Source organism: Podarcis vaucheri (assembly GCF_965113315.1).
Source record: "Podarcis vaucheri genome assembly, chromosome: 11".
Lineage (NCBI taxonomy): Eukaryota > Metazoa > Chordata > Lepidosauria > Squamata > Lacertidae > Podarcis > Podarcis vaucheri.
Window position 1 is genome coordinate 18,932,589 of NC_138749.1, and position 15,718 is coordinate 18,948,306.

Sequence of the window (15,718 nt, forward strand, 5' to 3'; positions counted from 1 at the left end):
ACTAGCCTTGACTCTTTAGTTACTTGGTATCCATATCAAGATGCTCATAATAATAATAATAATAATAATAATTTTTTATTTACACCGCGCCCTCCCCAGCCAAGGCCGGGCTCAGAGCGGCTTACAAGCAATAATAAAAACAAGATGAATGATTACAACTTAAAAACAAAAATAAAATTCAACATTAAAATAATGGAACATTAAAATATTAAAATGTAGCCTCATTGCAGGAGAAGGAAAAGAAAAAAGAAAATGGGGGGGAGGGAATCAAATTGGCTCCAAGCCAAAGGCCAGGCGGAACAACTCTGTTTTACAGGCCCTGCGGAAAGAAATCAGATCCTGCAGGGCCCTGGTCTCATGAGACAGAGCGTTCCACCAAGTTGGGGCCAGTGCTGAAAAGGCCCTGGCTCTGGTTGAAGCCAATCTAACTTCCTTAGGGCCTGGGACCACTAGGGTGTTGTTATTTATGGACCTTGAGGCTCTCCATGGGGCGTACCAGGCGAGGCGGTCCCGTAGGTACGAGGGTCCTAGGATCAGCATATGAGGTGGTGGTCAATATGAGGAAGGTCGGGTAGTAGGGCCTTTTCAGTGGTGGCTCCTTGCATGGCAGGCATTTGAAGGCAAAGAGACCTGACTGCCACTGCTGTTCTCAATAATTGTTCTTTACTGACGTATTATACGTTTTTAAGGATTGTGAATTTTCTATAATCTGTATTCCTGCTGTAAACTGCCCTTATGCAAATGGCAGAATATATATTATGTAATTACATAAAAATCGTATATGAGGGGTGGGAAATCTCAGGGCTTGGGGCCAAAGGTGGCCCTCCAAACTTCTTTATCTGGCCCTCGGGACTCACCCCAGGGACCTCCTCTCACAGCCCTTGGAATGATAAAGTTTTTGGCCCAGTATACCTGAAGGAGTGTCTCCACCCCCATCGTTCAGCCGGGACACTGAGGTCCAGCTCCGATGGCCTTCTGGTGGATCCCTCCCTGCAAGAAGTGGAGCTACAGGAAACCAGGCAGAAGGCCTTCTCGGTGTTGGCGCCCGCCCTGTGGAATGCCCTCCCATCAGATGTCAAGGAAATAAACAACTATCGGACTTTTAGAAGACATCTGAAAGCAGCCCTGTTTAGGGAAGTTTTTAATGTTTGATCTTTTATTGTGTTTTTAATATCCTGTTGGAAGCCACCCAGAGTGGCTGGGGAGGCCTGGCTCGATGGGTGGGGTATAAGTAATAAATTATTATTATTATTCCCACCTCAGTAGTAAACAGCAACATGTTGGCCTGAGACCAATTTTGCTGCTCCAGACATTCTGCTTGCACATTCTAGATCACTTGCAAACTTGCAGAGGCCACACTTGACAATGTGCTGCACCCCTTTTCCTCCCAGGAAAAAGAGTGGTTTTTCTTCTTTAGTCTCATGCTGTATGTTTGGCTTTCTGAAAATGTTGCCATCCAAGCTTCTTCCATTGCTTTTGCCAGTCTATGCTTGTCCCATGGAAAAAATTAAAAATAAAATCCCCACCCTCTACTACAGCCACCATTCCCACTGCGTATGAGTGACTTCCGTGATCCGTGTGCTCCTGTGCTGATTTTCATAAAAGGAACAATAATGGTTTTTTGTTTTTGTTTTAAAAAGACACTCATAAAACATACAGGAGGAAACGATAACGTAACCAAAAAAGTGTGCAAGTTCCGTAACAGAAATAATAATGAGCTGGGAAGTAGGGAAAATAGTTCAGGTTATACTGAAGTACTGGAATAGCTGTATGAGTGGCTAGGGCAAGCCAGCCAGATGGGCAGGGAATAAATAATAAAAATACTATTATCATTTATAGGAGGTTAGAACATCCAGCCAGAGCCACACATGAAGTCTTGCAATATGACAACAGGTTAAGTGTTTGTTTGCATATGCTATATAAGGATACGGTGAAATTGTCACTATGCAATTACCAGGTGAAGACTTTGAATTTGCGTTTCATAAACAAAGCTAACATCTGCCAGCCCTGCCCAATATTTGCAGTTGACATCCATTCATTGTTCCTAATGAACTGGTGCAATAGAAGATTTTCCACCCAAAAAATTACGCACTGGAATTTTTCCCACTTTACATCACTGGGGAGGGCTACTGATGATTGCTGTACTATTAAGCTTGATGGGACAATGGTCTTAATTGGTATAAGGCAGCTTCCTCTGTCTTGGAACATTAGCTTCCAGTATTTTAACTTGGTATGAAAGGTAAAGGCAAAGGGACCCCTGACCATTAGGTCCAGTTGTGGCCAACTCTGGGGTTGCGGCACTCATCTCGCTTTATTGGCCGAGGGAGCCAGCATACAGCTTCCGGGTCATGTGGCCAGCATGGCGAACCAGAGCAGCGCACGGAAACACCGTTTACCTTCCTGCCGCAACGGTACCTATTGATCTACTTGCACTTTGATGTGCTTTCGATTTTCACCCAACAAATTCACAAGGACATTTCTCCTAACCCTGCCATGTTGTTCCTATGTTGAAAGAAGAGGCTGTTGATAGCACTGTTGTAAATAGCACCATTTGTATTCTCAGATTGGTCCAAGATAAATACATTTTAAAATAAAGTATGTAAAACTTGCCTGCACCTGTCACAGGTGGGAAGTAAGAATTGTGCCCTGGCAATCAGGCAGGGAACCATTTGTGTATTGGAAAAAAGCTATCAAATAATGGGGATTAGTTTGAGGTCTGATCAATTTACTTCATTGCTGAAGTTATTTTGATGAGAACTGTCCATGTGCTGGATAGATTCTCTACCTTAAACTTAAAAAAAAAAAATATTAGCTGCTAAAATCGGACTAATCCGGCACAGCAGTAATTCCGGCAATCATGGAGGGGGCAAAATGGTCAAATTGATAGATGAGGTTTACCACAGAAGCAGATCTAATCTCTTGCTAAAGCAAGAGAACATTGGACTCATTCATTTTATACCAGAAGCACACATTGGATTGGATACCTGCCCCCTGATCCTGCTTGTTCTGTGAAGGGAAGTAGGCGTACACACACTTCTGTGCAGGGGTGTTGTTGTTGTTTAGTTGTTTAGTTGTGTCCGACTCTTCGTGACCCCATGGACCAGAGCACGCCAGGCACTCCTGTCTTCCACTGCCTCCCGCAGTTTGGTCAAACTCATGCTGGTAGCTTCGAGAACACTATCCAACCATCTCATCCTCTGTCGTCCCCTTCTCCTTGTGCCCTCCATCTTTCCCAACATCAGGGTCTTTTCCAGGGAGTCTTCTCTTCTCATGAGGTGGCCAAAGTATTGGAGCCTCACCTTCAGGATCTGTCTTTCCAGTGAGCACTCAGGGCTGATTTCCTTCAGAATGGATAGGTTTGATGATCTTGCTGTCCATGGGACCCTCAAGAGTCTCCTCCAGCACCATAATTCAAAAGCATCAATTCTTCGGTGATCAGCCTTCTTTATGGTCCAGCTCTCACTTCCATACATCACTAATGGGAAAACCATAGCTTTTACTATACAGACCTTTTACTATAGGGCAGGGTTGGAAAGTCTGAATAGAGCCTACACAGGTAGACTAAGCTCCTGCAATCGACCTGAAAAGTGAGGGTGGAACACCCATTCAAAAGCCACCCAGTTTTGCTCCATGCATTTCGGATGCTATATGCACGCTATATACCATGCATTGGTATATCAAATGGGTGAGCAGGACAGGCATATTATAATAATAATACTAATATATAGTGCTCTCTCTCTATATGTATACACAAAAAATAATATTTTCTTAATAATAATTGATATACAGCTTAATACCATGTCTTAGTTCCTAAGCAGTGTACAATATTGATAGAGCACACATCATAAAAGTAGTTCAAATGAACCGTAACATCACAAAAAGATTCCAGTGTGATCGGCAGGATCATCCAATCCAACCTATGATTATATAAAGATCGGAATCTCTCTTGATAATATAAATCTTTTTGATTGATTATTTTTTTAAAGAATTGGTATATTTTCTCCTTTTACTCACCTAATATAAACATGTGTGTTGACTAGCAATGCTTTTGATGGGCTACTAATGTTTGAGCGTTTTATTTCCAAGACAGGAAAATAAATAAATATGCAAGTGGATGGAACTTGTGATATGAACAGCTTTAAGCTTTCTTCTAGCCGGAAAATAACTGGACAAGCTCTGCTGATTCTTTAATAGCTGAGGATGTGTGTGTGTGTGTGTTGCATAATCTCTCCCTCACCCCTAATATTCATTATTTCTTTGATGGTCTTGCCAAGGATAACCAGCAATTAACCAGGAAGGTCTGTTAGCTTCAGCAACAAAGGGGTCCTATGATAAAAATCATAAAAGATCCATGGCAATGATGAAATGAACACCCATGGCAAACCTTTCAGACTGAAAAAAAGCTGAAGAGTAACTTGAAACACTGGGCAAGCTGCTCCTATAATTGCAGTTGATGTGCATCAGGGATAGCTAACCTGGTGCCCTCCGGATGTTAAAATTACAGCTCCCAAGGCTGCTGACCATTGGTTAAGTTGGCAGTGGCCCCCACCTCCGTGCAGTTGAACTTTATTTATTTTGTTGTTTTTTTAAAAATAATATTTATTAAACAATCAAAAGCTTCAAAATTTAAACATAAAATACAAAAACCAGAAAAAAGCTACAAAAATGGGAAAATACAAAACAAAACACATAGAAGTACACAATAAAAAATAGTTAACAGAATAGAAAAAAGAAGAAAAAAACACCAAAAAAGGAAACAGAAAAAAGATTAATATTTTCATATCTTATACCTCATTCACTAGTTTCTTGACCTCCTCACACCTCCCTTTTTGCATTCCAGTTCAGATATTTAGTTCAGCAAGTCCTTACCCTCTATCATTCATCCCTACTCAACATCTTAACCTATAATAAATATATATTTTCCACCATTGTCATCCATATTTACATATTCTTATTAATCTTTTAACTAACACCACTTATTTTCAATCCAACATCCCTTTAACATTCATTAATTTTACAGTATTTCTGTAGGTAGTCTTTAAATTTTTTCCATTCTTCTTCCACCGCCTCTTCTCCCTGGTCTCGGATTCTGCCAGTCATTTCTGCCAATTCCATGTACTCTATCACCTTCATCTGCCATTCTTCCAGAGTGGGTAAATCTTGTGTCTTCCTGAACTTTATTTATTTTGGGAATGGGTGGAGCCTGCCCCCTCTCCTTACAAATAATAAGTTTTAAATTATTATTTATTTTGTTTTATTGCTTCTCCATGGATCTCTGTGCACAGGGCAAGAAGTAATGTTTTCTGCTTTCCTGGCCAATCTCTGCATCTTGAGAAGGGGAAGGAGGAAGGTCTGTCAGCCCAAGACAGTCCAAGACAGTCCATATGAGTCCACAGAATTCTTACACTGCATGTGTCCCAGCACCAGGTTTGTGTGCCTGGTGTCCTTGGACAGTTTGAATCCAGTACTCCCTATTTATCTGGATAAGACACTTTCACACTGCTCCCTACCCCCTTTCCCATTCTCTCTCTCTCTCTCACACACACAAATCTGCTACCAAGACAGGCATTCCTCTCTCCCTGTGACACACAGCAAAAAGAACAAACTTTCTAATGCCTCTTTAAAGGAACACTCTACATTACAAATTGGCAAACCGGTTGCACACACACCGGTTGCAGGTTCTCCCCCCACGTTTCAGGGTTCATAGTTGTGGCAGGAAACGAAGTGCTTCAGTAGTAAATGGTTGCACCCTGCCAAGGACCTTCAGTTCCAGAGAATGTTGACCCAAGAAATATATTTTTTTTAAAAAAAGTTGACAGCGGCTTATGGGATCTGGAGTTCAACAAAATTTGAAGGGCACCATGTTGGGTAAGCCTGATGTACAGGGTAGAGTGGCTACATTCTGGAAACATGATGGGCTTTGTGGATGTCTGAGTATGAACAATCTATCTCTCTTCCCAGGGATTTGTAGCGCTGTTAGAGTTGTAGCTCTGTGAAAGGAATAGGAGCCTCCTAACATCTCTCAGTATCCTTGACAAAACTGCAGCTTGGAGGAAGCTGTGGCTGTTTAAAGTGGTATCATAGGGCTTTAAATGTATGGTGTGAACATGGTCTTCGGCTGTGTACAGATTATTGGCTTGAAACGCAGTGAGGTCACTCTTCCACACAGCATTTCAAGTTGAATTTGCTTGTCACCGTGTGCATCGGAGTGGTATTCAGTGCAGCCTGAACGAGGCTATCATGCTCAAGTTGGATTGGACTGCATCGAAACACAGCATTTCTCCAGAGACTACAGGATAGCTCTGTGTCCCTGGGTAACGCCATGTGTTCACAGATTCAAAAACAAACAGTGGGATCTAAGTACAGTTAGCAGAATAACTCAAATATGGCTCGGGGATATTGGATGGATTCGGTTCATATGATCACTTTGCATCCACTGTGAGATAATTATTACTCAATCAAATCTCAAAACTTCATGTAAGCTAAATAGATATCACAGCAAGTGTGTTATGTCTTCAGGCTTCTGTGTGTAAGAAAAGGTAATGTGTACCTACCCACTGAGTGAGTCCAATATGGTCCTTGGGCAAGGATGATTATTAAATGTAGGGGCCAGATTGAGACTACCAGCCCAGCTGTCCAAGACGCATGGTTCTGTTCTGCTTGTCTTTTTCCATTGACATGCCTCACATGGTGGTTTGGGGTGTGCACGAAAATAAAGCTCAGTTCAGGGTTTTGTCTACTGCACCTCTTGGGTAAGCTGTTAAAATCTGAAACTTCCAGTGTAAAGAAGCAGCACCACTTTACAAGTCTAGGAACACAGGAAGCAGCCTTATGCTAAGTCTCAGACTATTGGTCCATCTAATTCAGTATTGTCTACATGGAGTGGCAGGGTCTCTCTGGAGTTTAAGACAGGACATTCCCAGCCCTTTCCTGGAGATGCTTTGGGTTGAACCTGGGACTTTCTACATGCAAAGCAGATGATCTACCACCAAGCTTTGACCTAGTTTGAAAGCTGCTGCTCTACCCCTGAGCTACAGTCTAGTCTATCCCATTGATTTTAGTGGTCCTCCAAGGTAGGTTTAAGGATGCAGTCTGCTGCATCTGCAGCTCCACAGCTTGCAACACGAAGGATGGAGTGGGGTGGTTCTTCTTGGGTTGTTGTTGTTGTTTTGCTACAGTAGCTCTCAGACTGGTGCAACAACAGGCCTAGATCAGGCTGCTTGCTGACACTTGCCAGAACCCAACAACTTTAACCAACCCCCCAAATGCCCCCTTTGGGTGGTTTACACTAGCTTTCACCCATCCACAGTTTGGGCAGGTGCACCAAGGAGTTCTAGGGTGGCAAAGGCCTTACACTGCCACAGCAGGGCAAGGCTGGATGAAGCAGTATTGCCACCTTGTCGACATGCCCCCCAGTCCAGCAGTTCTGGGGTCTGGGTTGCTCTGCCTGCATCTTTAAAAAAAAGTTTCAGGAGGGCTTTCCTAAAAATAGAGGAGATTCAGCTGTTTCCCCCCAACATGCACATTTTGTCCTCAGTATACAAACAATATTTTTATACCCTACAGCTTCTTGTGCTTTGCCATTTCTTTGCCACAGATAGGCTGGGGCCGCCTCTGGATATAACCCTGGATTCGCTCAACTGCACGGCATTTAGTATACAATGGAGAATGCCTCGGCAGCATGCAAGTTCCATCACCGGGTATACTGTGAGTACCTTTCTGTTTTGGCTATGCAAGGAGGTATTCCTGTGTCCAGTGTCTCCAGGGCCGGGTTTAGGTTTGATGAGGCCCTAAGCTACTGAAGGCAATGGGGCCCTTTACACGTCCAGCTGTCCTTTGTCAACAACAAATTGTCACTGTTTTTAGTGTTGAATATATGCTATATGGTAATTTATGGACCTAATAGGTATCTAAAGCCATTTGCACATAACAAAATATGTACATCATCGGAGCCTACACAACACAAAACACTGTTGCTGCATGTAGGTTTTATTTTATTTGTTCTTTATCTTATATTTTGGAAATGTACATTCAGTTTTTCTGCCCTTTAAATTTTTTTGGGGCCCCCAAGAGAGTGGGGCCCTAAGCTATAGCTTGTTTAGCTTATACATAAATGCGGCACTGAGTGTCTCAATAGCTCGTGGTGTCATGTTTATGTGACTACAAAATTCTAAGTACCAGTGATACACATTCAGGGAGGAATTCAGCGTCATGTTCTTGTAATCATTCTTTTGGCACAAGTTCTTTTGGCACAGAAGAGGTATTCTGATTGGTCACAGGGTCCAGCCAATCAGAATTCGGCACAGCCAGCTTTTACTGGAAAGAGAAGATGGGGTTGCTCCTGGGCTCATTCAGCTAAAAAAAGCTGGCTGCACATCCACAACAAGCTCAGGGTTCAGGGTATTAGGCTTGAAAGGAGCCTTTTATTGGCTCTGACAGGAGGAGCCAATCAGAATACCTCTTCTGTGCAGACTGCAGATTGGCTGACACTCAGAGGAATCACAAAACTGCTTTCCTCACCAGAGCAATGTTTCCAGTTTGGCCAGTGATCAAGGACAGTAGGAACTGTATTCCAACAACATCTGGAAGGCTGCAGGCTCTCCACCCCTAATTTAAACTATTAAATGAAAAAGAGTCCTGTTCCTTGCAGAATTTGGTACTTCAACTGAAGAACTGTGCTTACTTTTAAATAATTATGATATCATGGGCACAATGTTACTCCTAAAGTGCTCTCCAATAAATAAGAAACAAGACAAACCCTGCCCTCCAGGCTTGCAATAAATATAGGGAAAGGACACACAGGCAAGGTCATGCGAGATTTTGTGTAGGGCTGCCACCTCCAGTCCTGCCTAAAGATCCTGTCACTTTAAAATCTGTAGGGCGAAGAAAAAGCCCAGCAGGTCTGAGTTTCTTTGCTGCTGTATATGCAGCCGAAGTCTTTGGTGGTCCAGCTGTCCAAACTCTCCTGTGCCTGTTTAAGCTGGGTTGGATTTCAAGCAGATGGGATGTAGCACACAGCAGGCAGCATTAATCTGAAAATCTAAGGGCAGGGGAATCCAAAACTACCATACATTTTGCCTTTCAAAGGATTATGGTGCAGTAGTCTAGTAAAGGGTGTGAGAACCCTGATCTTGTTTTGTTAAGTATGGTTTGGTTTCCTGTTCGCTTTCATATTTTATCTGTCTAATAGTTCTTACAGAGCCAGGCAACCACACTCCTCAGTATCTTTAGGCTTAGGTATCCCCCTTTCCCCCCTGGCCCTTTCAAAACTAGCACCTCCCCTATATTTTGATGAAATGAGAGAGTTAACCCTTCCCTCTCCCAACTGCAAGTTTTCCTCCGGAAAGGGCCCTCCAGGATCACAATTTGGCTTGAAAAAATGTTGCTGTGATATAAACCCAAATCAGTGTTATTTTTTTAGAAAAACGGTGTTGGAGCTCACCATGAACGTCTCGCCTCCTCTCTTAGAATCTGGCAACCTAAAAGCAACACACTCCTCCACTCCTTTTGCGCCAAGAAGAGTATCCCACCACAATTGGACGTGTGTGTGTGTGTGTGTGTGTGTGTGTGTGTGTGTGTGGAGGGGTACTCCTCCTGTCAGAGCCAATAAAAGGCTCCTTTCAAGCCTAATTGCCTTGGGGGTAAAAGCTGAGTTGAACGTCAATATTGCTTATACTCACAATGCTTCATTTCACTGTCATTCTTACTAGTTTACCTAACCTAACCAATTTATTTTAAAGGTCTATTACACCGAGTTCAAGGCAGATAAACCAATTAAACAGCAGTCCCATGATGTGCCTCTTAGCCTGGACATGCTTAGTATGGTGAGTATTTGATATTAAGCATATGCGGTTCTTGTAGGTCAGTTTATCTGATCAATGGAATTTTATCAACACAGGGGCTCTGCTTAGATCCATAAAGTCTGGAGCAGTGTTTCTCAAACTTGGGTCCCCAGCAGTTTTTGGACTACAACACCCATCATCCCTAGCCAGCAGGAGCAGTAATGAGGGATGATGGGAGTTGTAGTCCAAAACATATGGAACAACACCATTTTGTTCCCGTAGACTTGAGTATCATGGCTAAATGACAGCTTTCCATTTGCTCTGGAAGGTCGGCCCATGGCCTGGCTCACCCATCAAATTAAACCATAGTTTAAAATAAACTGTGCAGCATGCTAGTGCATTCTTTTGAAAAGTTCCTGCTCCTCCACTCCTGCTGCTTACCGCTCCACAAGGAAACAAGCCAATGTTTGGCCCTGCTGCGATATCAAAAACTTCTGGAGGAAGAGAGGGGAACCTGCCCCGTTGCATATCGGGGGGGGGGGGCTGTGTGGAGAGAATCTCCTTCTTTAAATTCCTGGAGGTTAACCTTAGTGAGGACCTCACTTTGAAAATCAACATAACTCAGGTGGTCAGAAAGGCCCAACAGAGATTCCATTTCCTCAGGGTCTTGCGAAAGAATAATGATGAACTCCTTTTACCGGTCCACAATAGAAAGTGTGCTTTCATATTGTATTGTATCACAGTGTGGTATGCTGGCATGACAGCCACGGACAGTGGGTGGTGAATACAGCACATAATATCATGGGCTGTCCCTTGAGTCCGCTAGATGACATCGCATGGGATCGTTGCCTTAGGAGAGCGAGAAAAATTCTCAGGGATGACTCACACCCCGGCCATCACCTCTAATCTTCTGCCCTCAGGAAGGAGATATAGAAGTATAATCAGCTGTACCAACAGGCTAAAAAATAGCTTCTATCCATGGGCTGTTAGGCTGTTGAACGAAAAATAACAGCGAAATTGACTTGCGAGGTGGTGTGTTGTTTGATAAGAGATTGAGGGTTGGGGGAGGAGTGAGGCTCGTTTAATTTCATTGTACACAGGTTGTACAATGACAATAAAGGTATTATTAATTATTATTATCATTAGGTCCTGGTTTGTTTCTCTCCAAACAAACCAAGAGTGGTGTCAGGGAACTGACATCGGAGCCTGAGGCGGAGGGAAGGCTCTCAAATGATGCTGGAGAAGGGCCAAGCAGGGAGAGAGGCAGCTCCGCAGATGGGGAAGCAAATCAACGTTACACCAGGGATAAAGGGGGGCAGATGGGGGAATCGGCGAGAGGGCTCCAGGACTCTTCACTGGACACCAGCGGGGAGAGCACGGGTCCTCCGCTACCCGTGCCCTCCCTGCGCAGAAGACTTCCACGCAGAGAGAGTAGGAGGAGACTGGGAGTCAAACAACTTTTATGTTGGAAGAGGTTTAAGAAACGCCCACTGACGGATTCTGCTAGCGACTGAGGCAGCCACGAATTGAAGGGCTGTCCAGACAGAAAGGTTTAACAAGGCAACATAGCCAGGAGAGGCGGCAACTTACGCACGAGCAACCCCATACCCATTACAAGTAGTGACCAAGTTTTCTTCTTGGCTTGCATAGAGAACTTTTAAACAGCATACACAAACACTCCACTTGTTCACTTAAACCATGGTTTAGTGTGCCAGGTAAAGTGGGTTTGTTTGCCACTCTAGCCTGTTTCTGTCTCTGTGACAGTGCCTGCAAAGTTAGGGTGACCAAGTGCAAAACAGGATGCCTGCATCTTTTAATAGATGTGCAAAACAGCATACAGTGGTACCTCGGGTTACATACGCTTCAGGTTAAATACGCTTCAGGTTACAGACTCCGCTAACCCAGAAATAGTGCTTCAGGTTAAAAACTTTGTTTCAGGATGAGAACAGAAATCGTGCTCTGGCTGCGCAGCGGCAGCAGGAGGCCCCATTAGCTAAAGTGGTGCTTCAGGGTAAGAACAGTTTCAGGTTAAGTACAGACCTCCGGAACGAATTAAGTACTTAACCTGAGGTACCACTGTATTCTAGCTTGCATGACAAGCAATACTTGCTGAATTTCCCTTCCGTGCACAACTCTCAAAGGTACTGGTGTCTTGTCCTGTTTTGCAGCTGTCCACCCTGTTCAAGGAAGATTTGCCATCTGCATCTACTCCACTCTTATGACATTCGTTGTTGCATAATATGCAGAAATCCAACAGGTTTCTCTCTCTCTGTATCCCTCTCTGTTTTGGGAGGAGCTGTGCCTATTGCATCTCTCGGTGCCATGCAACTGTAAAAAAGTCCCAACAGCCTCTCAGAAAACAGACTTGACGTTACTAGGCCTAATTGTGTGTTCTATAAGAAAACCAATGTCTGGCTTTACCATTATCTTCCACCCCCCCTATTTTCTAAAAAAAAAATATAGTTTCAGAAATTGTAATCTGGGGAACATGGCTGTCTAAATTAAAAACATGTGGTAGCCTTGTTACAATTTGACTTTAAGTATGGCATTTTAATTAAGGAGACATCTGCATGTGTGTGGAAAAATATACGAGTAAGTGAACAGCTCTGTTGGTCATTCCCAGTGAAATGTGCCATGTGGGACTGATCAGAGCTCTTCCATGCCCAAAAGTCTTTCTAGGGTGTGCTCAGGCCCGTTTTTATGCAGCAGGAATGGAAAAGTAAGTGGGTGAACAAAAGCAAGCTATGAACTGCAATCCTGCTTGCTTTGTGTGCTAACAGGGCTTTGATCCTTGTGGGTGGAATTTTAAAATAGCAGTCACCGATGCTCCCGTTTGCTAGTGTATAATTCCTGGTTTATAAGTTTATTATTTGAAGAGGAATTCTCACAACCCTAAAAGTAGTGAGGCCTTTAAAAGAGGATTAGACAAATTCATTCAGGGTAAGTTTGCACTCTGCCTCAGCTGTCAGAGGCAGTATATATCCCTGAATAACAGTTGCTGAGAACCACAAGTGAGAAGAAGAAGAAGAAGAGTTTGGATTTGATATCCCGCCTTATCACTACCCAAAGGAGTCTCAAAGTGGCTAACAATCTCCTTTCCCTTCTTCCTCCCTCACAACAATCACTCTGTGAGGTGAGTGGGGCTGAGAGACTTCAGAGAAGTGTGACTAGCCCAAGGCCACCCAGCAGCTGCATGTGGAGGAGCGGGGAAGCGAACCCGGTTCACCAGATTATGAGTCTACCGCTCTTAACCACTACACCAGTTGTGTTGTTGCAGTTAGGTATTGTTTTGAGGCTTCCCATAGGCATCTGGTTGGCCACACTGAGAACAGGATTCTGGGCTAGATGCCTTATTCTTAGAGACGCCAAGCCTTGCATGAGCATATGTTGCAAAATGGCAAGTGATGGAAATACCCCAGGGAAGACCAGGGCCCAAATTTCTGCATTTCCACCTCTTGGCACCTTCTTTTCTTTCCACTGTATTTGCTTGTGTCTTCTTTGGCATCCTGCTCCCTTCTCAGGGTCCCACTTCAGAAGGAAAGGGGGTTTGCTTCACTCTTTTCAGCTGCCTCCTCTTGTTCTGACCTAGTGTTACCAGCTGGTTGGCTCCTGTACATTTGCTATGCAGAAATCAGTGGCTGACACTTCAATGGCATGGAGTTAAATATTGCCACTTGCCTGGGAGTTTGGTTCAGCTCACATTTAAAAGTGAGCATATCTAATATTCACTTTCAGGAACCATTCGTGAGCCATCCTTCAATCTTCATTCTTTTCCAACTTTTGCGATACAGTTCTCCAGCCAAGTAATGTGTACAAAAACGCAATTTCTAGGGTAAATATAAATGCACATGTTTTTGAAAATAGCATATAACATGTATTAAATATGGGAATATTGCTTTGCAAAAATGTGCATATAGCACCCAATATGTTTCATCCGATATGTTTATTTAATTATGGTGCTTCATTAAGAAGTTCTTCTTCTTTTCCTTCTACCAGGGTCAAATGGATGGGCAAGCCATTTTTGTAAGTATTATATTTCTGGATATTGTTTTTTTGCATTTCTGGGCAAAGTGGCCAATTTCCACTTACCTTTTCCAAACACAGGCACAGCATTTATGGCCAGTATTCTCCAGCTGTGGTAAATGACTAGCAGGCAAGATAAAACACCTCTGTTATTCTTCCTTCTTCCTCCCTCAAGAGAGATGGATCGTTGTTGCTGGTGGAAAAAAACAAGTGATCTTTCAGTAGCCAGAACATGTGTGCCTGAGAGCTTGGACTCTGGTGTCCAAATCCCAACATTCGTAGAGAAAGCCATTTTCTTTTCTCCCTACCCTTCATTGACCTGGTGGTGAAAATGAAGAAGCCATGGCAAGGTCTTCATGTGAATCTTTCTGACAAATGCAAAGAGAGAGAGAGAGTTAAAAGAAGGGGGTGTGGAGAGAAGAACACAATGAGATTTGGCAGACAAATCATTAGTTTTCTGCACCTGGAAATAGAATTTCAAGCTGTTCTGAAGTTTTCTGTAATTTTCCATGTACTGTGAGTAAGATTTTAGGTATCTGCAAACAAGAGGGGCAGGGAAGGAAGAGCACTGACAAAGTTTGCAGAAATGATTCTGATGTGTCATAACTGAATTTTCCAAGTGCTCTTACTTCAAGTCATTTTGGCCATCAGTATGCATCCGTTAGACTAGTCCTAGACTGTGATTTACCACTGACAGAGACTGGGACACTGGGACTCTCCCTGGCAAGTAGGGCAGTCGGAGCGTATGACATTCACCTCAGACTTAGCAGTGCTGAGCTCTGTTATCCAAAGGACAGACTAAAATGTACAACTTAGGTTCTGTTTGGTAAAAATGTCAGCACATCTGTTTCCATTGTGTCCTTGTGGGCGTCAGTGAGGTTAGAATTTCTCTTCGCACTGCTGTGGGTTTAAAATTAAACTAGATCGTGCACTTAGTTGCCTTTGATGCTGGAGGAGGATGTGGCGTAACTTTGCTTTGGACAGCAAACCTCTGTCAGCGGCAAATTTACTTCCAGCACAGACGTCTGAACTGTGCTGAGAGATGGGTGTAGGTCAAACAGATACGACTCCCCCAGGAGAGCTTTTCAGGGGGAAATCCTTGACCTTACTTGTAGTTGTTTACATGTTCAAAAAGAAAAGAAAAGGCGTACTCTAATTGGAACCCGGAACTGGATGAAGTGCTGATCATGGGATTGCTACCAACAACACCAGTCCTGTGTTGAGTTTCTCTTTCCTTCCTTAACTGGTATCCTCCTGATGTTTTGGATTACAACTCTCATCATCCCTGACTGGGGCTTATGGGAGTTGTAGTTGAAAACAGCAAGAAGGTGCCATATTGGGGAAGGTTGCACTAGCCATCACATAGTGAAGGAAATAGTAATGATAACAACAGCAGCAGCAGCAGCAGCAGCAATTTATTATTTATACCCCGCCCATCTGGCTGGGTTTCCCCAGCTACTCTGGGCGGCTCCCAACAGAATATTAAAAACACGATAAAAGATCAGATATTAAAAACTTCCCTAAACAGGGCTGTCTTCAGGTGTCTTCTAAAAGTCTGGTAGTTGTTTATTTCCTTGATATCTGATGGGAGGGCATTCACAAGGTGGGAGCCACTACCAAGAAGGCCCTCTGCCTGAAATCTAGGATGTGACCTCATCATACACATTTTGGCACTCTGGTCCATATTATTGGCTGCTGCTTGCATTGGCAAGGGAACTGCAGAAACTCACAATGTGATGATATCATGTCTTGCATTTCCTCTGCTACCCATTATGGGGAGAAGGTGACTACCTAAAGGACTTGGGGCCTGGTGATCTCTAAAGGACTGCCCTCTTCCACATGAGCCTTCTTGAACTTTGCAATGGATATTTAAGTCCTACTTCCAGGCCCACTGCCATTTGAGAGAGGCCTTC

The 15,718-nt window shown here is 43.5% G+C and overlaps 1 protein-coding gene across 2 annotated transcripts in view; it reads left to right on the forward strand.

Moving 5' to 3' along the window:
• EGFLAM (EGF like, fibronectin type III and laminin G domains) overlaps nucleotides 1–15,718 on the forward strand; it is a 108,322-nt gene that overhangs the window by 29,586 nt on the left and 63,018 nt on the right. The window contains exons 2-4 of one of the 2 annotated variants that reach the window (XM_082241838.1): nucleotides 7,598–7,707; nucleotides 9,741–9,824; nucleotides 13,779–13,805. In XM_082241838.1, coding sequence (XP_082097964.1) covers nucleotides 7,598–7,707; nucleotides 9,741–9,824; nucleotides 13,779–13,805 — 221 coding nt within the window. Of the gene's footprint in view, nucleotides 1–7,597; nucleotides 7,708–8,560; nucleotides 8,808–9,740; nucleotides 9,825–13,778; nucleotides 13,806–15,718 lie in introns of those variants that run through there. The other variant, XM_082241839.1, reaches the window with a different exon arrangement.